Genomic DNA, 24,242 nt, shown 5'->3' with positions numbered 1-24,242 from the left:
AAGAGGGTAGATTATAGCACTGAAAACCCCTGAGACGTGTACAATCACGGGGGCCTAGCAGAGGGCCGCCAAACACTACAGTGGAACTATAACCACCTTAGGCAGACCCCCACCAGGCATGAAAAATTAAAAACAAAAGAAAACCCCGCAAAAGTACACGGTCTTCAGAGGCAACAGAAACCGGCCGCCGCTTAGGTGGCAAGCCGCGCAACACTTTGACGCCCTAACCAGCACAATACCATTCCCTACCCAGGGCCAAACAAGGGCCCCAAGCCCCAGCTGGCCCCAAGGGCGAGGCAAATGCCGAGCAGCAAGAACCTCTACGGGAATGGTTCCCGAACACCCCAGGGAAGATAACCCTAGTACGCAAGGGCAGTACTCACAGGGCGCTTAGGGAAGTCAGCCACTAAGCACATGCAGCCCCGGCACTGATGAAGTACTCCTGGCCACCGCACACCACAACACACGGCAGGTGAACGCTACACAAGGCAAACACCGCCTAGGAAACTGAGGCCAGAGAAGCGTCTATCCGGTTGACATTAGCGAACGAACTGGAGCTTGGCAGCCGGCGCGGTAGGTCTGGGGCTCCCTCCTCCCCCTCCCGGGGCGGGGAGGGCTGCGCGGACGATCGGCGCGGCAGTAAAGTGTGATGTTTGCTTGTTTGCTAGTTTCCTTGGGATTGTAGGGAGTTTTCTACCTCTCTGTTCGGTTTTTGTTGTAGTTTCTTACCATGTGGAGTTTGTTTTGTTACGCCTACCTTTCTGGGTGCCTAACCCCGGTCGATGGCAGATAAGGAAAACCCCCAACCATATGGGGTTTTCCAGGGCCATTGCTCCCTGAAACCTCTCTGAAGGGGCCAGGTTCTGGCATTGGTCCCTGGTAGGTCTGAACTCCTTAGCTAATGTCCGGTTTAATATAACATACATTAGCCCGATAAGCTCCAGGGAGCCGTAGGGGCTCCCCACAGAAAACCAGCATTGAATGTAATGAAATGCCATTTTCTGGGTGAGCCCGGAAACCAGGCTGGTTTCCTTAAAAAATATTGTGAGTTTTTTCCTCCTGACAGCCTACGTAACGTGTTATACCTGCCCCAAGTGGACGTGTCCAATCCTGGTCAACCCATGTGCTCCCGCCCCTCATGTTATACCAGAGTGCTGCACCATTAGTGAAATATTTTTTAAATAACTTTTTTATTTACATAGTAACTTTGAAATTTTTGGCCAAGACTATGTCTGGTAGCAGCATCAATCGTTCTGGAGGTGTTAAGAGGAAGAAGGTTGTCCTAACAATTAAAGACAAATTATGTGTTATACAACTTTGTGAAAATGGCCAGTCGACTTCAAGTGAAGTGAAGCCTGAGGCGAACCAAAGCACTGATCATACAACAGGCCAATGAACACAGGAGGCAAGCTAAACTTGATTCTTATATGGTAAGAAAATCAAGCCAAGTGCCTTCAACCGTGAGGCCTCACAGGCAAGCCAAGCGCCTTCAACAAGTGAGGCGTCACAGGCAAGCCAAGTGAGGCATCACAGGCAAGCCAAGTGAGGCATCACAGGCAAGCCAATTGAGGCATCACAGGCAAGCCAATTGAGGCATCACAGGCAAGCCAAGCGCCTTCAACAAGTGAGGCATCACAGGCAAGCTAAGTGAGGCGTCACAGGCAAGCCAAGCACCTTCAACAAGTGAGGTGTCACAGGCAAGCTAAGTGCCTTCAACAAGTGAGGCGTCACTAACAAGCCAAGTGAGGTGTCACAGGCAAGCCAAGCGCCTTCAACAAGTGAGGCATCACAGGCAAGCCAAGTGCCTTCAACCAGTGAGGCTGAGTAATTTTAAGTGTTAATTTTAGTGTTGTGTTAGTATAGGTTACGTAAATTGTAAAGAATTCTTAACTTCAAGATGTGTGGCTCAATCAAGAAGACGAACGACAACAAGGTAAGTTGATGTTTTCTAGTTGAATATTTAATAATTATATGTGGCAAGGCAATTCAAATTATGTTGTTTGTAGTATAAAAATAGTTGGAAATGGTCACTTTTGAACTCAGAGGTGAAAAAAGTACTATTATCCAGAACACGTGATTATCCGGCTGGGGGTCCTTCCCATACAGTCCGGATAATCGAGTGGAGACTAATGACATTTCTGGGGTACTCTCTCTCTCTCTCTCCTTCATTTTGCAGGGAAACCACTAGGACCTGGTTGTGGCTCACTGCTTGCTTGTCTTACTAAGAATCTGTCTAAAGACACTTGTTTTTCCCTACATTTTAACACTTTTCTGTAGTGAGACAGCACATTCATTCATTATGAATGATCTCTTGTTTTTCCTCTATCGTCTTCCTCACAACTATTTTCTTAGGTTGAACTTTACAAGTGATTTTCTTGGGACCCATGACATGATATAAAAATAATTACTTTTATGTTCAAAAAACAAAAAAGCACAAAATAATTAAATTCTTCACAAAGAATTCAAGTGCAATCGTCACTCAGCGGGAGACACTGGTAAACTGAAATGCGCCTCGCCAGTGCCACCAGGAACCAGGTGCTTGGTCGACCCAAATATGTATCAACAAACTCGCCAAGCGAGGCAAAGCTCGTATACCAAGTCAAATTTTACAAAGAAATTAAGCTTGTAAACTGAAAAATTTGTAAAGATGGGTTTTCATCAACTGAGGTTTCAGTGTACTGTACTTATAATATTTTACCAGTAAGTATGTATTTATTACAAATTTAATAGCTCCCCACCAATGCCAGACCAGGACTTCCTTTCTCTGGACCCATCATGACCAGCAGTGTGAAGGTAATCCATAAGTTTGTGGTCGTCTTCCTCTGAAGGAACCCTAGAACGTCTTCGCCGTAGACTGCCATTTGGTGTAACATCTGAAGGAAGATAAGAACTTTATAAATGGAGAAAAAAACAGCATTGAATGTAATGAAACGCTATTTTTTGGGTGAGTCCTGGAGGCTCCCCAGAGCTATCCGGGCTGATTAGGATAACCCTAACTTTGGCATCAGTCGATGTGGGTGGAGTTCTAGGCCTACCAGGGACCACAAGCCAGAACCTGGCCCCTTCATAGAGGCACGAGGAGCAATATCCTATAGAAATTCACATGTGATTTAGGAGCATTCTATATCTGTCATCGGACCGGACAGGCACCCAGAAATGTAAGCGCCTCAAAACAAACCCCCCTATTCTGGTTAATAACTCAACGAAAATAGACAAATGAGTGGACAGAACTCCCCAAGAGAAACAAGCAAACAAGCATGATGTCACATGAGTCACACCGCATGTCAGCACAGCTCCCCTCTCCCAGGAGGGGGAAGGGCGAGCCCCAGACCCCCCCCCCCTGCGCCGGCAATCCACTGTAGTTCTGAGGCTAGATATCAAAATACGTGAAAACCGCAGACCAGAGGGAGGGAGGGAGGGTTGCTGGGAAAGCAGCAGTCTCATTCTTCGCCAGAGAAGGCGGAGACGGCTGCAGGCGAACAAACCTATCACCACCACCGAAAGAGTAAAAATCCATGCGCCGTTGGAGGGCATGAAGTTCCCCAACCCGACCCCCTAAGGCCAATGCCAACAGGAAAAAGAGTCTTCGAAAAACAATCCTGAACCGAAGGAGCCACAAACAAACCGAGGAGAAGACGGATAGGAGAACACTGTCCAAAGACCAGGACGGCTCAGGCGGTGCGCGAGCAGGCAGGAGGTCAAACAACACACGAGACAGCATGCAAAATAGTGCAGAAGTAACATCAATACCGAAAGCAAGCTGAAGCGACTCTGCTAGCACCGCATGATAAGAGGCAACAGTATTCGGCATAAGATGATGGTCCTGGAACAACCACAAGAAAAAGGACGACACCCAAACCAAAAGTGAAGTACAAGGACGAAGAGTCGAAAAGAAACGGAAGGACCGCCAGGAAACTTCATACTGCCGTCGAGACGAAGTCCACAGGTGGGACACCATCAATGAAGCCACCTAATCACCTTACAAATGGTGATAAACTTGAGTAATAAATACCAAACACTAAGACTTGAGGAGAAGAGCGAACCAGTCTTGTAACATTCCGGGCCAATTTTCTGAAAGAGGCGGATCCGTCGAAAAACCTCCTAGGTCGGACACCAGGCAAGCAGCGCCTGAAACTACGGCTGGGCCGGCCGCCACGGGGCCAAAAGGACTACACTCCCTTAGTAAGTCTCCAAGCGAGCCAGGACCTGGAGCAACAGCTGAACCAGGGGAAGAAGAACAGGGAACCCCCACCTCGACTAGTCCTGTCGGAAGGCGTCGATCCCGACGGCCTCACAGTCGGGGAAGGGTGCCACATATACCGGAAGACGCCTTGACAACGCCGACGTGAAAGGTCCACCTCCGGGTGCCCGCACGTCTGGCAGAGTGTCTGAGTCGGCATCGACCGTCCATTCAGTGGACAGGGAAACGAACCGGGACAGGCCATCCACCACTATGTTGTTCTCTGGAATTCTTATTGTGTCTGGTTCTCTGAAGATTTCATTTTGTACAAACACACTTTGGAACTTTTCATTTAATGTTTCACACATTTCCTTTTCATTTTCCGTGAATCTGTTTCCCATTTTCAACCTCTGGATATTATCCTTTACCTGCAATTTGTTGTTTATGAATTTGTAGAATAGGCCCGGTTCTGTTTTACATTTATCCGCTATCCCTTTTTCAAAATTTCTTTCTGCCTCTCTCCTTACTGCCGTATAGTTGTTTCTCGCATCTTTGTATCGCTGGTATGTTTGGGGGTTTGGCCTCTTCCTATACTGATTCCATTTTTGTGTCTTTTGGTATCTGGCCGTCTCACAATTTCTGTCAAACCAATCCTGTTTCTGGCCCTGCATCTCTGTTTTGGTATGAATGTTGTGTGCCTTCCTCGTATATTTTTAAAAATTTGGCATACATTTCATTTACTTCCCTGCCTAGCAACAATTTTGTCCAATTACACTTATTAAAAAAATTTTGAAGTTCCCCCATAGTGACCTCTCCTTAACCCTTACACTGCTCAGGGGTCATATGGACATTTACACCCCTGTGCGCAAGAAAAAAAAAAATTCAAAAAAATTTTTTCGTCTTCTAAACATGTTAATTTGTGTCCCCTGAGCACGGAAAAAATAAAAAAAAAAATCGTAGGCGACATATTTTGGGCGCAATTGACCGAGGAAGTCTGGCAAAAAATGGGCGTTGACAGAGCGGTCGTCAGAGCCGGTCAGCGTCACCCGCGTTGACAGATGGGAGTTGCCACAAAGATATTATTACCTAATTGTTTCAATGTCTCCGATTGATTTTTTCTTAGTTTTTTTGCAGTAATATTATTCAATAGTGTGTATTGTAATATATTTATATAATAAAAGTGGTTAATAATCGCTATACTCAAAAGTATGATGTGCATATTAGTGATTCAATTATTATGTTTATAAAACAATAAACAAATAGTTTTGCTGCTATTACACTCTATACACAGGTTATATATAAGTATTGGCATGTTTTGGTCACCATAACGAACCACTAAGTTGGTATTGAGAGTCGAAAAGCAACGAGGAGTTACCGCCACACACCAGCCAGCCACTCGCTGCCACTCCCTCAACACACGCACTTAACTTTCTCCCCCAACAATACCAGTTGTGGTGTTATTACACTATATACAGACGTTATATATAAGTATGTGTATATTTTGTTCACCACAACTGTACAGCTAAACTGATATAGTTAGTTCAGGCACTAAGAGTCGTCGCTATACACAGATGGCGGCTGGCGGCTCCCTCACTCTTTCAAGGTCACACGCACTAAACTTTCTCCCCCAACAATACCTTTTGCAGTGTTATTACCCTATATACACATATTATATATAAATATCTACATGTTTTATGCACCGTAAACTGTACACCTAAGCTTGTAGAGCGCCCAAAGAGCATAGTGGCCACCCTCTAAACAGCTAGAGAAATCGTGCAGACGACGTCACCTCCGTCACCCATATGGCTCCTCCCAGCATAATCCTTTTGCTGTTATTACACTAATACACACATTATATATAAGTATCTACATTTGTGTTCACCATAGAGAACCACTGACCTGGTATGGTGAACGCAAACAATAACAGGTGGCCACACAGTCAGTAAACGATGCTGTCTCCCTCCGTCTCTCAGCATCACTCCTCACACAGCGCTAATTATTACAACAATCCTGCTATTATCACAACCCTGGTTATTTATATCACAGTCATTGGTCATCTGTAATATTGTCATCGCTAAATAATAACAATTATATATTTATTTTGACATTTTTCGGCGATGCTGTGGTCACAAGCTGAACATCAATGCTGTTCGCTCATGCTGCGTGCGCCGGCCTTGGTTGCTCCAACAGTACTGTGCCTCTCACACCTGAGAATATTGCCCACGATTTTTTTTTAAAATGGCGTCTGTTTACAAGAGCCCTGAGGAAGCTACTGTGAACCCCGTGTAGCCGCGGGCCATTTGAATCAGGCCTGGCACCCTATGGCGTATATATACGCCATGCGCACCATGGGACATGTTACTCAGGGCGTATATATACGCCATGCGCAGTTTAAGGGTTAAATTGAGTTTATCAACTGTTTCAATGTCCCCATTTTCTTCTAGATGATATCTTAAAGCATAATCAATGTCTAACAGGACGTGATCACTATTTCCCAAGGAAGGAAGGTACTGGATGTCAAATATCTCCTCTTCTTTCCTGGTGAATACTAGATCCAGTACTGACGGCACATCTCCTTCCCTCATTCTTGTGGCCTGCTTTATGTGTTGATACAAGAATGCCTCCAGAATGAGGTTCACAAATCTGCACGTCAAAAAGTCCTCCGTTCTTGCTTCATAGGCCTCCCAGTCTATTGCTTTAAAGTTGAAGTCCCCCAGTATCAACAGTCGTGATTTATCTTTATCTGCTTGTGCAATAATATCTCTCATGACCATTATGAGGCCCTCTCGTTTGTCATCCAGTTCTTCCTTTGTCCAAGTGTTGCTTGCTGGTGGGCTGTAGGCATTTAAAATTATCAGCTTATCATCCTGATTCCAGATCTGCAATGCCATTATGTCAATATCTCGAGGGTTGTGCCTCTCTTGAGGGGGCCACGTTTTAGCTTTGGTCCCTGGTAGGCTTAGAACTCCTTCGATTGACTATTGCCACGGTCTAATATCTACACATCAGCCCGGTATAGCTCCGGGGAGCCTCCAGGTCTCACCCAGAATATGGCATTTTATTACATTCAATGTTGGCTTTTTCTGTTACTTCCCTTGCAAAATAAATAGAAGCAGATCGAGTGGCAGATTGCAAAATTATGATGTACTACAAGTCTTACTGCTTGTAATGCTACAAGTGTAGTATTACAAGCAGGCATCACAAACAAAAATAGTCCAAGAAGACTATTACCAGTATTAACTGCAGAAAAATGGCAGGCAAGCCATTTTGGTTTACCCTTTGTTACCAGTTTGAATGTCACAAAAATGATTAGAAGCCACTTGTAGCAGCAGTACCATGAGGAACTACTAGAACTAAAGGCAGTAGCACTGGTGATGGACACTTCTTACAACAGTGACTGACAGACAGCGGTGGAGCTGCAGCAGGACTCTCACTGCCAGTAGGTGCCACTAAGCAGTCGCACCAGATGCTACTCTTAAATTTCAACAAATGTACAGTACCTGTAATGATGAGAGGGTGATAGCTTCTGGGGTCATACGGGTTGGAGCCACCTTCAACCAAGAACCTATATTTTGTATTTCTCTTGATGTACACATCAGGAGCAAGGTAGCCATTTATGTACCACGACAAGCCTGTATCTGAATATTCTGCAAATACAGACACACATTCAGATCTGCATTCTGTTTAAATTAGAATACAGTACCATGATAATTTCAAATTTGACGGGTTTAAATTCATTATTTTATGCACGTAGGTATGATGTTAAAACATTTAGGATAGACACAGAGATATAGATTTTAATCAAATTTAGCCACACATCATGCTGACAATTAAAATTTAGTAAAGCAAATTTATATTACATATTTGATAATACTTCAAGGATATTGTATAACATTATCTTTTTTTTGCACTAAAACTATACAAACATTTACATACGCTGTGTTATAGCAGAGTATCCACGTGACCCTCCATCAGGACCGAGGCGAGCAGTAAACTCACGAGCTGCAGGGTCTGCCAAATGGAAACGTGGCCAAGCCTTCCTATTTGTTTGGGAGAGGTTGAGATTTTACAGTTAGTACATACACTAACTTATTAGCTAAACTGGTATGTTACATCATGTGAATATAGACATGCATTTTATAAATTAGTAAATGAGAAAAATCAGCATTGACTGTAATGAAATACCATTTTCTGGGTGAGACCCACAGGCTCTCTGGAGCTATCTGGACTGATATGAAGGTATTAGACTCTGGCATCAGTCAAAGCGAATTGAGTTCTTAGCCCTATCAGGGACCATGAGCCAGAACCTGTCCCCCTCAGAGAGGCATGAGAAGCAATATCCTAGAAACCCCTATGTGGTAGCCCCAAAACAAACCCCTATTCTGGTTAAAATACTGAAACGAACCAGTGGATAGAACTCCCCAAATGAAAACGAACAAACAAGCATGATGTAACCACTTTGCTGCACCGCTGTCTGCGCAACCCCCTCCCCTTTCCAGGGAGGGGGAAAGGGGAGCCCCAAATCCCCGCGCCAGCTTTCCACCCTTCAGTTCTAAGGCTGGATGTCGAAACCGCAAAAAAAACGGCGTTGAATGTAATGAAACGCCATTTTCTGGGTGAGACCCGGAGGCTCCCCGGAGCTTATCCAGGCTGATATACTAATATCAGACTTTTCCATCAGTCATGTGTATGGAATTCTGTGGGCCTACCGGAGACCACGAGCCAGAACCTGGCCCCCTCAGAGAGGCATGGGGAGAAATGGCCTATAGAAACTCTCGTGTGATTGGAAGCATTCTATGTCTGCCATCGACCGGGTTAGGCACCCAGAAAGGTAAGCGTCTCAAAACAAACCCCTATTCTGGTGAAAATTACCAAAAGCCGAACAAGTGGATAGAACTCCCCCCAAAAAACGAGTAAACAAGCATGACATCACACGTCGCCGTGCCACTGTCTGCACAGCTTCCCCCTCCCTGGCAGGGGGAAGGCGGAGCCCCAGATCCCCGCCCAGCTATCTACCCTTCAATTCTGAGGCTGATGTCAAAAGACACGAAAAACCCGCCGACCGTGGGGGGGGGGGGGGGTGAGGGATGCCGAGGATCCTCGGGATCTCACCCAGAAAATGCCGTTTCATTACATTCAACGCTTGTTTTCTGGGGGAGCCCCTTCGGCTCCCCGGAGCTAACTACCTACAGAGAAAAAGTAAAGAAACTGACACGGGAGGATGTTGCTGCACACTCCTCAACATGAAGTTGAGACAATTGGCTGCAAAAGCCGACCCAAAGCTACACGGGCCCGACTAGGCCCAGGAACATTCATGAGATATTGAGCAGCCAGGACCCTGTTCGACCGCCAAAATCCCTGCACCCGAACGGCGCAGGGATTTTCGCACCCACAGAAACAAACACCACATACGAAGCACAGTGCTGTAGCGACACTAAAGCCAGAGCACACGACTTTCGCCTATAGCATCAGCCTCAAGAACTGAGGTGTGGGTAGCTGGCGTGAAGGGTCTGGGGCTCCCCCCTTCCCTCTCCCGGGAGGGAAGAGCTGCTCAGACAGCGGCACGGCGATGTCATGCTAGTTTGCTCGTTTTCTGTTGGGCGAGTTCTATCCACTAGTTCGGCTTTTGGTAGCAATTTTAACTAGAATAGGGGTTTGTTTTGAGGTGCTTACCTTTCTGGGTGCCTGATCCATTAGATGGCAGACATAGAATGCTTCCAACCACACAGGGGGTTTCTATAGGCCATTGCTCCCCTTGCCTCTCTGAGTGGGCCCAGTTCTGGCCATGGTCCCCGGTAGGCCTAAGAACTCCATACACATGACTGATGCCAAAGTCAGACATTAGCATATCAGCCTGGGATAGCTCCGGGGAGCCGACGGCGCTCCCCCAAGAAAATTATTTAACTTTTCCTCTTCAAAGGGTATAGTACATCATAGAATTTGTAGGTAAAATTTTCCTAAAAATCCACTATATTAGGGCTTACTATATGTTTGAGCTACCTTTGCAATGGCTAGATAGAAATAATTACAAAACAAGCTTGTATTTTGCAACTCTTATACTCACAATTTTGGTTTATCACTGCGAGTGAAAGCAAAGCAGTTTCTCTCTGTTGCCTTCCTTGTGAATTCAATTTGTTGTTTCACCTGCAAAAATAAGAATAGATACATTAAAATACCTAGGGGAAGGATAGCGAGGATTTCAACACATTTCCGAAAAATATTCATTTAAAATAAAAAAAATTAATTTAACTTGTGCCATATAATAGCATTCGTTGAGGTCTCTGATTAAGACCATTTCTGCTATTTGTAATCATTTTGCATGATGATTCACAGGATAAGTATGAAGTGCACAATAATCTAGCTGTCAATGATGGCACCAATCAAGTCACCTAAGAATTCCTAAGGAAGAAGTGAGGGAGTGTGCCACAAGACAAAACCTGTGTTCAGGTGCTTTATTTGATGTTTAGAACCCTTAGTAGTTGCAAAATATATCCAGTCCATAAACTTCTTTATTACACCTCCTACAAGAGCTCCAACACAGAACAGATACAGTAGAGCATTTACTCTAATACATTTTGTTAAGAGTACTAAATTTGGCATTAAATGATTTTGTGGCCCTAAAATTATCTTACTTGCTTAATGTATTGTTAATAAAACCTACATATTTATACTGTAGATCTGGCAATGGTTGACTACAATAAGCTCTTGACTGCATGCAACAGACTAATTTACTTGATGCAAAACTTCAAAGTATTTGAGTACAGTATTGACCAAGGCAATGTGAAAAGAAGTGAAGAAGTTTAATTTTAATTATTATAATCTGAAATTACAAATTTTAAAGACAGGATGACTAGTACAAGTACTGTACAGTACTTGCTTTCAAACCATCAGTATAAAAATTAATAATTACCATAATAACTCACCTTTGACCAAGCATAATGCATGGTTGGTTTCTTAACACCGTCAAGGGTACCGAGAGCCCAGATGATGAGGGCTTCACCCTTCTCTGGGTATGGTATGTCTCCAGTATCAGCTGGTCAGTAAAAGTAATTAACATAAAATGTAGTGATATGAGTACAGTACTTATTAATTACTACACTTACATTTCTTATTCTCCCTTGTCCTGTAACTAAAAATTATTCTGATGATCAATATAAAGCAAGTGGCAAAATATACATTTTATACTACAAAAACATCTTTGACTATAGTATTGACTTCCATTGTGATGACATTTCAAAATGCTGAGGTACAGTACTATCTTTGAGCATCTACTATTGGATAAAACTCCCTTTGAGCAAGAATAACAATAAACACTAAAGTATTCCTATATTTTTAAAGAAAGTATCAGATCATGATTAGCATTAAACAGCTTACCTGGAGAGGGTTTCAAGACTTTTTCTACTCCCCCCTCGACTAGTGATAACATGGTCTAACAGCCTGGAGCGGCCTGCAGGACCACATATCCACTACAACCACTACATTACCAGTCTCCGTGGTGTAGTGGTAAGACACTCGCCTGTCGTTCCGCGAGCGCTTTGTTATGGGTTCGTATCCTGGCCGGGGAGGATTTACTGGTCACAAATCCTTAACTGTAACCTCTGTTTAACTCAACAGTAAAATGGGTACTTGGTTGAAAAAATGATTCTTCGCAGTGGGGGCTCATATTCCAGGGACCTGCCCGAAACGCTATGCATACTAGTGGCTGTACAAGAATGTAACAACTCTTGTATATATCTCAAAAAAAAAAAAAAAAAAAAAAGTTGGTCCAGCACTTCTTGCAATAACTTGTCTAAGTGAATCTTGAAAATTTCCACCTTTGTACCGACAATATTTCTAAGGCTTGCTGCAAGGGTATTGAACAACTATCAACCTCTGATGTTCAGACAGTGTTCTCTGATTGTGCCTATGGCACCTCTACTCATCATTGGTTCTATTCTGCATTTCCTTCTGTATCTTTCAATCCAGTATGTTGTTATTCTACTGTGCAAATTTGGAACTTGGCCTTCCAGTATCTTCCATGTATATATTACTGTATTTGATACCTTTCTCGTCTCCTTTACAGAGGACACATTCTGAGAGCTTTCAGACGGTCCCAATAATTTAGATGTTTTATTGTTTCTTTGCATGCTCTATATGTCCTCTGTATTCCCTCTAATTCAGAGAGCTCTCCTACTCTGAAAGGGAAAGTGAGTACTGATCAGTACTCAAGACGGGACAACACCAGTGATTTAAATAGTGTAAGCATAGCTGTGGGAGCCCTCAGGATTTGAACGTTCTCATAACTCATCCTATTATTTTCCTGGCCGCCGCTATATTTGCTCAGTTATGTTCACTAAATGTCAGGTCATCAGACATCATAATTTCCAAATTGTTTACCTGTTTCTGTCCTTCTATGAGTAAGTATGATTGTGTCCTGTACCATGTATTTCATTTAAGTTCCTTGTTGCCACCATACCAAACTACCTGGAACTTATACTACCAGAACTTTAGTGTCCCGGTAGTAGAGTCGGGTTCGTTCTCGATGCAATCGAGAATTCCTGGTTTGAATCCTGGGGCAGGACAGATATGGTTGGGGACATTTCCTTTCACCAAATACCTTTTCTCGTTCACTTAGCAGTAAGTTGGCATTCAGGAGTTAGTCAGCTTATTGTGGGGTTGCATCCTGGGTGGGGTCAGTAATTCGACCTTGGAGGGCAGACCTCGATAAAAGCCTAAGGTGTATGAATATACTCTGGCTCCCTGTCTCCCAACACAGTGAATTATTATTATTATTTCCATTAAACATCATGTTATTTTCAGCTGCCCAATCGAAGACTTTATTTATAGAATTGAATTCTTGAGCACAATGAAATCACATTAATGTGATTAAATTTTTTTCAGCTTGTATTCTCCTTTAGACTATTGTCCAAGGTTTCAGAGGGCGACAAAAAACCAGCGTTGAATGTAATGAAATGCCATTTTTCTGGACGAGCCCTGGAGGCTACCGGATGCTATCTTAACTGATATATGCTATATTAGTTTGGGGTCATCAGTCACAAGAGTCCTTTTGGCTAACAGGAACCACGAGCCAGAACCTGGCCCCCTCAGAGAAGTGCAAGCAGCAATGGCCTAAGAGCACCATACATTTGAAGTACAGTAAGTCATAATTGCCATCGACCCAGAAAGGTAGACAAATCAAAACAGACCACTGTCTGGTTAACCTGTGTAATCTACACCCCAAAAGATCAAAATGACCCCCCCTAGAAAGAAACCAAACAAGCAACCCTTCATGCGACTAGCACTTCCGCTCATTAGCTGGCAACCCACCACTCCAGTTCTTGAACAATGAAAAACCACCGACCAGAAGGAGGGAGGGTGTCAGGGAGCCTCCGGGGCTCACCCAGAAAATGGCATTTCATTACATTCAACACTGGTTTTCTGTGGGGAGCCCCCATTGACTCCCTGAAGCAAACTACCCAAAGATAAGTAAAAAGGAGGGACTTACCTTGGAGGCAGCAGCACTGCAGGTCTCAAGATGGAGTGACAGACGGCAGCAACAAGCGCCCCAAAGTCACACACGGCCGGGAAGGAACGAGAACGTTCACTAGATATCTGACGACCAGGACCCTGTTTGACCTCCAAACCCCCCCCTCACCCGTGCCCAAATGTCTACCCAAGACAAGTTGCCAAAAACCTCAGCGAGAGAAGCATACATCCGAATCTCATGGGCACGAGGATAGATGAAACTGATGACAACTGCAGACAACCTGAGACACACAAGCCCTGGAACAGGAAACCAGGGAAATCGGATCCATCCAGAGAACGTCCACTGTCACAGAACCAGTGGTCCGCAAGCAGCGGCGGAAAGTCACCATCGGACATAACACGTGATGCACCCCCGGCGTAACCAACCAAGTAGCCACAACCAACAGGCCTCTCCAGAAGCCAGCCATCTCATTCTTCACCCGGAAAGAAGAAGGCGGCCACAAATGAACAAAACGACTACCTGGACCAACTGAAAAGAATCCCCGGCGTCGGAGGAGAGCTTGAAGCTTCCCAACCCGACCCCCCTCCCTCCCCACCAAGGCCAACAAAATCAAGGCCTTCCAAAAACAATCCCCAACTGAAGGGCCCACAACAAAGCGAGGAAAAGAAAGAAAAGAAAAAACATGGTCCAAAGACCAAGAAGGCTCAGGCGGTGCATGAGCAGGCTGGAGGTGAAAAAAATGCACGTGAATGCTTACGTCACTACATCACTACATTCTGCTTCAGTCTATAACAGGTAATACTGTTGTAGAATGGTACTTGGTCACACTCCTATTACATTTATTACAATAATTTTACCTGTCCAAGATTATTAGGCAGAAGGCAGAGACCCATGATCCATGAATTCATAACAAAACTACAGCAAGCCAGATATCGTGCTTGTAAACAGAACTCAAATAACCATTCGCTTACTAGTCCTATCTGGATATCAGATGATCAACTACAAACTATACAGGGCTGTTGTACAATCCTTGACCTAAAATACTTCTTATGCATTATCTCCCTTACCCAAACAATTTCCTAATTGTTGATAATAAATAAACATGGAGCAACTGACAAGTTTCTTAAATATGAGAGAGCATTTGTTTATAAAATTGATAATGTTTGGTAATGTAAAATATGAAGCAACTTAGTGAGGAACCTACGGGTGACAAGGCGGCGCCTGAACGTGAAAATATTGATGCCATCTTCCCTCTTGCTGCTGAAGATTTGGTAGTCCTGCGTCCCACCAACTTTGTCATCCTGACACACACCCTTGTGTTGACCTAGCAATTTTGTGCACTGAAAAATAAAAAGATATCTACATTGGTGAGTAGACAAAAGATCTTTATCTACCCACCAATCTTAAGACTAACTTCTGTATGAGTGGTTCTTTGTACAATTAAGAATCCAGAGCTTACTTTCAAATTATGTAGGCTACATAAAATACTGAGTTATAGTAAACAAATATACAAGACAGGAGCAAGCCATTTATGAAATGAACAGTACCTAGTTTTATTTTTCCTTTTAACTATTTTTCTGAGCTATCAATTTTGGCCATTGGCATTGCGGGGATCTTTTCAAGTGTACCAGTAGGATTACAAAGTGTTAAGCAGACAGGTTTCCCTTGTCTCCAGCAATTGTCTTCCCCAATCTATGCTTACCTTCAGGAATGCTGGACAAGTGAGCAGTCTGTACAACTCATACTTTTCAGGTGAATCCCTGTCACTTCTATAACAAATTGAAGGTCTCCAACAAGATGAGCACAATTCTCAACTTGTCAAAAGTAAATATTTGCATCCATTGCCTGACTTTTCCAATAACCACCATGCCATTGGTATGGTGGGTTTTATTCTCCCTGTACCTCTAATTCTTGTTAGGACATTCCATATCATCGTTTAGGAACTTCCTAGGGTATGAAAGCATGTTCTACCATTTCAGAGCTCCCGCTCATTCACAAAGGCTGACCCCAAGTGGTGCTCCATAACTTTGGATGTGGGGGTGGGTAACCAGATCCTGGTCCACTTCGATGACTTGCTAAAAAACCCAGCACTGAATGTAATGAAATGCCATTTTCTGGGCGAGTCCCAGAGGCTCCCCGGAGCTATCCGGGCTGAATGGATATGTATAACTTTCTGGCATCAGTCAATGTGCACGGAGTTCTTGCCTACCGAGGACCATGAGCCAGAACCTGACCCCCCTCAAGAGAGGCACGAGGAGCAATGGCCTATAGAAACCCCCGTCTGGTTGGAAGCATTCTATGTCTGCCATCAACTGGATCTGGCACCCAGAGAGGTAGGCACCCCAAAACAAACCCCTATTCTGCTGGTAACTATTGTTACCAAAAGCCGAACGAGTGGACAGAACTCTCCAAACGAAAATTAGCAAACGAACATGACATCATCATGTTGTCTGCGCAACCCCCCTCCCCGGGAAGGGGAAGGGGAAACTCCAGACCCCCATGCTGGTGATCCACCTTTCAGTTCTTAGGCTGGATGTCAAAACACGTGAAAACACTGCCGACCGGGGAGAGGGAGGAAGGCTGGCGAGTCTCTGGGACTCACCCAGAAAATGGCGTTTCATTACATTTAACTCTGGTTTTCTGGGGAAAGCCCCGTCGGCTTCCTGGAGCTAACTACCTCAAGATAAGGAAAAACAGGGACTTACCCAGGTGGCGGTCAGTCCTCACTCCTCAACACGAAGCCGAGACAACTGACTGCAACTGCCAACCCAATGCAATGCAGGCCCTACGAGGACCAGGGACATTGACAAGGTAGTGAGCAGCCAGGACCCTGTTCAACCTCCAAAAACCCCGTGCCCGAATGTCAACCCAAGGCAAGTTGCCAAAGATGGCAGCCAAAGCAGCGAACTTACGAGCGTCATGGGCACGAGGATAGACTGCAGGCTGGCTAGCTCTAATCCTGTGGATGACTTGGGAGACCTGATCCTGGGAACAGGGAAGAAGGGAAACCGGATCAACCCAAAGCACATCCCCGGTCACCGAAGCCGTGGCGCGCAAATAGCGGCGGAGAGCCACAACCGGACACAAGACATGATGCACCTTTGGCCTGACCAACCAGTCATCAACAACTCAAAGACCCCTCCAGAAAAAACAGATGACTCAACCTTACCAGAAAAAGAAGAATGATTGCAACAAACAAACCTAACACCAGAACCCAAAGGAGCAGAAACCTCTGAGAAACAATTTGGAACCGAAGGGGCCACAACAAACCGAGGGGAAGAGATAAAACCTCATGTTCAAAGACCAAGATGGCTCAGGTAGCACATGAGCAGGCCGGAGGTGAAACAACGCCCTAGACTGATTGCAAAATGGTGCAGAAGGAACATAAAGACTGAAAGCAAGTAGTAGAGGCTCCGCCAGCACTGCACGATACGAGGCGACAGAATGTGGCATGCGAAGACAGTCCTGAAACAATCACTAGAGAAAAGGACAAAACCACCTCAACAAAAAATGAAGTATACCTACGAAGAGACAAAAAGAAAAAGAAAGAACCACCAGGAAACCCAATACTGCCGCCTCGACGAAGCAAGCAGGTAGGACAACATCAAAGAAGACACCTGATCACCAAACAGGAGGTGATAGACTTGAGTCAAAATCACCAGACGCGAAGACTCAAGAAAACCAAACTCGACCCCGTAATGGACTGTACTGAGCATCGGAAAGAGGCAGAGCCGTGGGAAAACCCCTGGGTATGGATACCCAGTAAGCAGCAGCTGAAACCAAGGCTGACAGGGAACCAGATGGAACGTCCGCCAGAGTACCAGGAACCCGAACATGGTGAGAGCTCGAATGCCGGGAAAGAACCAACCTGGGCGAGCAGACACGCCCCGTCTGGTAGAACCCTCCTCCCTCTTCCTGGGACCCCTGAAGGACCAACAAGGCCGATAATGGATGACAACAAGAAGAAGCCGCTGGCAGAAACAGCCCAACCGCAGACCCCGCAAAATGCAAGGACAAATGGTGACAAAAACTGAAGAGCTAGGGCCCAGACAGAGGCCAACGATGAAGCGAGCGCCACGAGCCGACATGCGAGACGTGAAGCGAAAACAGTGACACAGGAATGGTGCAACCAGCCCCAGCAGGGCAGAAAGATGCACGCGTTGCCGATGAATGTACTATGTAAGGAGAACTACTTAGGACGTGTGCTGCAATAAAATAAAAAGTCCTGTATGGAAAACTAACACAAAGAAAAGCTCGTAGCCAGGTCCATAATTCTAGTTTCCCCTGTCCCAATGAAAATGAACTATTGGGGGCGGGAGTGGGTGAATGGAAATCGACATCCACCTGCAGACATTGCAACACAGCAGCCGGTAGTGTGATACAAGAAGATGAAAGAACTCGGTGTTATAATTGAACACTGGTCAGTTCAAAAACAGGGAACTGAACATGTACATAGTCCAGCCTAGCACTATCATTAGTATAGCCAATATACATATACAAATATACACAAAAACGTGTAGCATAGAAGTAGGAAATACGTAAATATGCTATGAAAACACCTTAAATAAGGCCCACATACCAGCAGCTTGGGACAAGAGAGTATAATCAAAATGACGAACTAAAATGACCTAGGTAGCAAGTGCTACCGTAATGTACAAGATCATCTATATATATATATATAGAGAGAGAGAGAGATTCCAATGTATATACAAGGGTGCAGCCATTCACTGAATGACGATCAATAAATGAGTGTCCAGAGGCAAGAAAAGATGCAGTCACTGAAAAAGTAAAGCAAAAGTTAAAGAAATTCGGGGCTATGCCCTTAGTGTAACGAATAACAATATATATGGACATATTAAGATGCACGCAAAGTGGCCAAGCAACAAACCACAAACAATACCCAATACTCATCCAAAATTCGAGAACCAGAGCCTGGTCCTCTCCTGTAGAGCATAGGCACTATAGTGTCATAACATAGCTTAGCCATGTAACAGTCAGAGAGCACCGCTAGTGGAGTATATCCTGAGTTGCGTGTGCAGTAGGAGAAGAGTAGGTGTAGTGTAGAGGTGGAGGCAGTGTCACTCAGAGCCACCGTACTCCCGTATTCAGAGAAAAGAACTAGGAAGTTTCCCTATATAAAAAATCCAGAACTCCCCCAATATCTAGGGGGCTAAAACTGGAAATATAAGACGAGTTAGTGTGGCGTATTACCCGTGATAGAGGTCGCGGAACACCTACACATGTTAATGCCAAACCCCCAAACATACCATCGATACAAAGATGCGAGCAACAACTACAAGGCAGTGAGGAGAGAGGCAGAAAGAAATTTTGAAAAAGGGATTGCAGACAAATGTAAAACAGAATCAGGTCTATTCTATAAATTCATAAACAACAAATTGCAGGTAAAGGATGATATACAGAGGTTCAAAATGGGAAATAGATTCATGGAAAATGAAAAGGAAATGTGTGAAACATTAAATGAAAAGTTCCAAAGTGTGTTTGTACAAAATGAAATCTTCAGGGAACCAGATACAATAAGAATTCCAGAGAACAACATAGAGCACATAGAGGTGTCTAGAGACGAAGTGGAAAAAATGCTCAAGGAGCTAAATAAGAACAAAGCAGTTGGCCCAGATGGAATTTCACCATGGATTCTGAGAGAATGTGCACCTGAACTCAGCATTCCTCTTCTTCAGGCATCCCTGTTTACAGGAGTTGTAGCTGATGTGTGGAAAAAGGCTAACATAGTTCCAATATACAAAAGTGGAAGCAGGGAAGACCCCCTTAATTATAGACCGGTATCATCGACAAGTGTAATAGTCAAAATATTGGAAAAAATAATTAAAACTAAATGGGTAGAACACCTGGAGAGAAATGATATAATATCAGACAGACAGTATGGTTTTCGATCTGGAAGATCCTGTGTATCGAATTTACTCAGTTTCTATGATCTAGCAACAGAGATATTACAGGAAAGAGATGGTTGGGTTGACTGCATCTATCTGGACCTAAAAAAAGCTTTTGACAGAGTTCCACATAAGAGGTTGTTCTGGAAACTGGAAAATATTGGAGGGGTGACAGGTACGCTTCTAACATGGATGAAAAATTTTCTGACTGATAGAAAAATGAGGGCAGTGATCAGAGGCAATGTATTGGACTGGAGAAATGTCACAAGTGAAGTACCAAAGGGTTCAGTTCTTGCACCAGTGATGTTTATTGTCTACATAAATGATCTACCAGTTGGTATACAGAATTATATGAACATGTTTGCTGATGATGCAAACATCATCAGCAAACCCTTCCTATATGATAATAGGAAGGATAAGAAACTTAGATGATTGTCATGCCCTTCAAGATGACCTGGACAAAATAAGTATATGGAGCACCACTTGGCAAATGGAATTTAATGTTAATAAATGCCATGTTATGGAATGTGGAATAGGAGAACATAGACCCCACACAACCTATATATTATGTGAGAAATCTTTAAAGAATTCTGATAAAGAAAGAGATCTAGGGGTGGTTCTAGATAGAAAACTATCACCTGAGGACCACATAAAGAATATTGTGCGAGGAGGCTATGCTACACTTTCTAACTTCGGAATTGCTTTTAAATACATGGATGGTGATATACTAAAGAAATTGTTCACGACTTTTGTTAGGCGCAAAGCTAGAATATGCAGCGGTTGTGTGGTGCCCATATCTTAAGAAGCACATCAACAAACTGGAAAAGGTGCAAAGACATGCTACTAAGTGGCTCCCAGAACTGAAGGGCAAGAGCTACGAAGAGAGGTTAGAGGCATTAAATATGCCAAAACTGGAAGACAGAAGAAAAAGAGGTGATATGATCACTACATACAAAATAGTAACAGGAATTGATAAAATCGATAGGGAAGATTTCCTGAGACCTGGAACTTACTTACAGCATATGTGCTAGCCATATGCTGTATTGTGCCTACTAATTTTTGTCAACTATCATTCACGCTGTCATTGCAATCAATCTGAGCTACCTATGTGCTATAATATACCTACAATTTTCTCTCATCTTTTATTTTTTTTTCTTGCTATGTAACTGTTATCATTTTTATAAATTTTGCAAGTATTTACCTACTTAAAATTTTCTTAGATTAAGGACCTGCCCGAAACGCTGTGTGTACTAGTGGCTTTACAAGAATGTAATTACTATGCTATGTATCCTCACACTCCCAATGTACCTTCTTGTATATATATAAATAAATAAATAAATAAATTAATTAATCAGATCTGATGGGGACAACTTGAAAAGCTCCCTGCCAGATTGGCACTGAATGTACACCGAGTGTTATGCTCAGAAAGTATTTTTTATAAACTCAACAATACATTTTTCTTATAGAAAAATTTAAACAGCATTAACAATTTTTGTATAATTTTGAATAAGAATATTTAGTATATAAACTCTCATATCCTTACTGGTGTGTAGGAAGACATGTTGTAGTCAATGAGATTTCCTAAGTAGCCCTCCATAAATGACACCACAACATCCCCACCAATCATCTCTGGCTGGGTCTGTGATCCACTCATGCCAAAGGCTATGTAATCATTCTCCTCTGAAAAGAAAAAATTTAAAACTTTAAATCTTTTAAGAAATATGGGCATTATGTAGTTGGCCTACTGACCTGACTTTCATGGCCTGACTGCCATTGTAACAAGAGAGCAGTACATAGTACATGAACATCATAACAGCATGAACAGGCCACGTGGAGGATGAACAACCCACAGGCGCCAGACAGGCGGCGGCAGACAATGTAAAAGTTACACCTCTGTACAAGTTAGCCAGAGAGTCAGGTCAACGGTCATCGAATCACAAAGAGGTCAGAGTTGATGCCGTCATGAAAATCTTCAGGGATTAACCCCTAAACATCAAAGGTAGAACCCTCACGTTCAGCTGAGGAGCAACAGATCAGGGGAGAGTCAGTTGAGTGGGCGCAGCCCAGTAGGAAGGTGTGTGTGGACTCGGGGAAGGAACATCATCTCCCGGAAACGGTGGAACAACATACGAGTAAGTACGGCTCTCTTGTACTAAAGCACCTCATTCAGTACTCTTGGCCTCTAGTAGGGAATATAGTTAGGGAGTGTCTTATTTAATTATTTCAAATAAAGTCAGATATTAAGTGTTATTAAATGTGTATTAATGTTTCCTTGTCTTAGTGATATTGGGCCTACCGTCCCCTTTGCCCCAGTGACCTAGTGTTCTTAATTATCCCGTACTCCTCCCCCCCGTTCGTTTTCCGTGTTGAGGTAGTAGTATTGGGGGTGTCCCGCCTTATTCTTGTGTACCCTATAGTTCCCAAGTGGTCAGGATTATTCGAGTGTCAGGCCAGGATCCTTGTACCGTTCAATTGTCCCCTACACCTGTCCTGGTAGGTTATTCCATCTGCAAGACCTACGAATCTCACTCCGGTCCCCTGTCCGGTAACTCAGGGTGGTGGCAGCGTCACTCGGTAACTCATACGATAGGCTGTGACTACGATTATCTCTATCTTTCTGTCTCACTCTCCCTCACTAGTGTCTCACTCTCCCTCGCCCTCACTCGCTCTCGTTCTCCCTCCCTTGCTCTCGTTCTCGCTCTGCCTCCCTCGCCCTCTCTCTCTCTCTCCTTCCTCTGTGTACTGGTTTACGTCTTCGTATGACGGCCCGAGTGTTAACATCTTACATGATCGGTATAGCATCTGTTATTACCATAGAAAGAGCGGAGATTGCACGGTTAGCTCAGTGGTAGTAGCGGAGTGCGCGGTCGAGATAGATACAAGGCGAGATAGTACCATGTGGGTCATTACACCATGAAAGTCACTGTACCACTTTCTAAACAACATTTATTAATAGCTGATTTGTGCAAAATCTATTGTGATAATTTACCTGAGGGCCACTAATACTAGTGGCCTTGACGAGGACAGGGAAGCCATCGGCTTGTCTAAGGCCCCCCCCCCCCCAATTTGCCCTGATGATCTTTTCCAACTGTATTTTAAATCCCAGCAGAGTTTTGGCGTTTACGGCTTCGGCGGGTAGACAGTTCCATGGGTTTACAACCCTATGGGTGAAAAAGCATCTCCTATTTTCAGTCCTACATTGTGGCTTGTTGAGCTTGAACCCATTGCTCCTCATTCGTGTTACATCTGATCCTTTGAAGAAATTGTCTGGATCGACATCCTCCAAATTGTTCAGTATTTTTAAAGCTTTTGATGAGATCTGCCCTGTCATGCCTGGTTTGCAGTGTTGTTAGCCCAGTGGCCCTCAACCGTTCCTGATACAAGAGGTGACTTAGCTCTGGAATGATTTTTGTTGCCCGGTGTTACACCTTCTCCAGATCAGCTATGTCTTTCTGAAGATGAGTTCTCCATACCTGAATGCAATAATCCAGGTGCATGGTGCACCATTGGTGCACCCCACACCAGGGACTTATACAATTGAATGACTACCTTCTTTTCTTTAAAGATTAAGGTATGCTTGATTATTCCTAGGGTTTGGTTAGCTTTTTTTTTATTGCCGCTCCCTCTTGTTGTGCAACTTTTAGTGAATGATGGATTCTGACTCCAAGGTCCTTTTCTTTGTCAATCTGTTGTAAGGTAATGCTGTTAATTTGGTAGTTGTGACATAGATTGTTATGCCCCACATGCAAGGCCTTGCATTTATCAACATTAAAAAGCATTTGCCAGTCATCTGACCATTTGTGGAGTTCATGTAGATCTCTTTGTAAGGTCACAATATCACCTTCACTTCCCATTTTACCATAGATCTTAGTGTCATCTGCAAATCTGATAATGTGGTTTGTAATATTCTCATCTATGTCATTGATGTGTATGACAAAAAGGGTTGGCCCCAAAATGGACCCCCTGTGGCACCCCACTTAGCACATTTCCCCAGTCAGATTCATTCTCATTTAGCACGACCCTTTGTCTTCTATGTTTTAACCATTGTTTATCCATTCCAGTATTCTCCCATTTATTCTATGTGCCTGTAATTTCCTTGCCAGTCTTTCATGTGGTACCATGTTAAAAGCTTTAGCAAAGTTCATGTAAGCTACATCTACTGGAAGTCCATTCTATGAATAGCTGGTTACCATTTCCAAAGATATGAGCAGGTTTGTAAGGCATGATCTATTTTTCACAAACCCATGTTGCATTGTTACAACCCTGAGTCCAAAATTGGCACTCTGCAAAGGAACCAGGATCATAGCGCTCCTGTTTACATACATCCAGGGTGCACTCCATTATTTTAGTGACTGGCCCTGATTGTTTGGATTATGTGTGGGATTTTGATTAGTTAAATTATATAGCATTAATAGATAGGTTGGGTTGTGAAGGAGGAAAATTATGTGGCAGTCTTATACTCCTAACGAATTGAAAAGCTGTCAGACTTTTACTTTATTCAAAAATAAAACCAAAAAGTACCTAATTTCATCTTCATAGTGTCCTACCTAGAGCTTTGAAACTAGCACTGTATCTAGTGTTACCCAATTCCCCAATATATGTACCTATGCTATACAATTTTGCCATTGTAATCATTGCTGTTATCTTATATCATGATATACACATAGTTTGCTACATTATATCTTGCAAT

General features: G+C 43.6%; 1 protein-coding gene across 1 annotated transcript in view; it reads right to left on the bottom strand.

The window, feature by feature from the left end:
• Nucleotides 1-4,257: 4,257 nt before the first annotated feature.
• LOC138369266 (protein Skeletor, isoforms B/C-like) overlaps nucleotides 4,258-24,242 on the bottom strand; it is a 101,885-nt gene continuing 81,900 nt past the window's right edge. Inside the window, exons 9-15 of the mRNA XM_069332203.1 lie at nucleotides 21,096-21,232; nucleotides 14,851-14,986; nucleotides 11,104-11,213; nucleotides 10,245-10,324; nucleotides 8,117-8,220; nucleotides 7,587-7,827; nucleotides 4,258-4,489 (exon numbers count right to left, since the gene is read on the bottom strand). Coding sequence (XP_069188304.1) covers nucleotides 4,258-4,489; nucleotides 7,587-7,827; nucleotides 8,117-8,220; nucleotides 10,245-10,324; nucleotides 11,104-11,213; nucleotides 14,851-14,986; nucleotides 21,096-21,232 — 1,040 coding nt within the window. The remainder of the gene's footprint in view (nucleotides 4,490-7,586; nucleotides 7,828-8,116; nucleotides 8,221-10,244; nucleotides 10,325-11,103; nucleotides 11,214-14,850; nucleotides 14,987-21,095; nucleotides 21,233-24,242) is intronic.

Source organism: Procambarus clarkii, chromosome 27 (genome assembly GCF_040958095.1).
Source record: "Procambarus clarkii isolate CNS0578487 chromosome 27, FALCON_Pclarkii_2.0, whole genome shotgun sequence".
Classification (NCBI taxonomy): domain Eukaryota; kingdom Metazoa; phylum Arthropoda; class Malacostraca; order Decapoda; family Cambaridae; genus Procambarus; species Procambarus clarkii.
The sequence above is the reverse complement of the archived record's forward strand: the minus strand, read 5'-3'. Positions and strand labels throughout refer to the sequence as shown.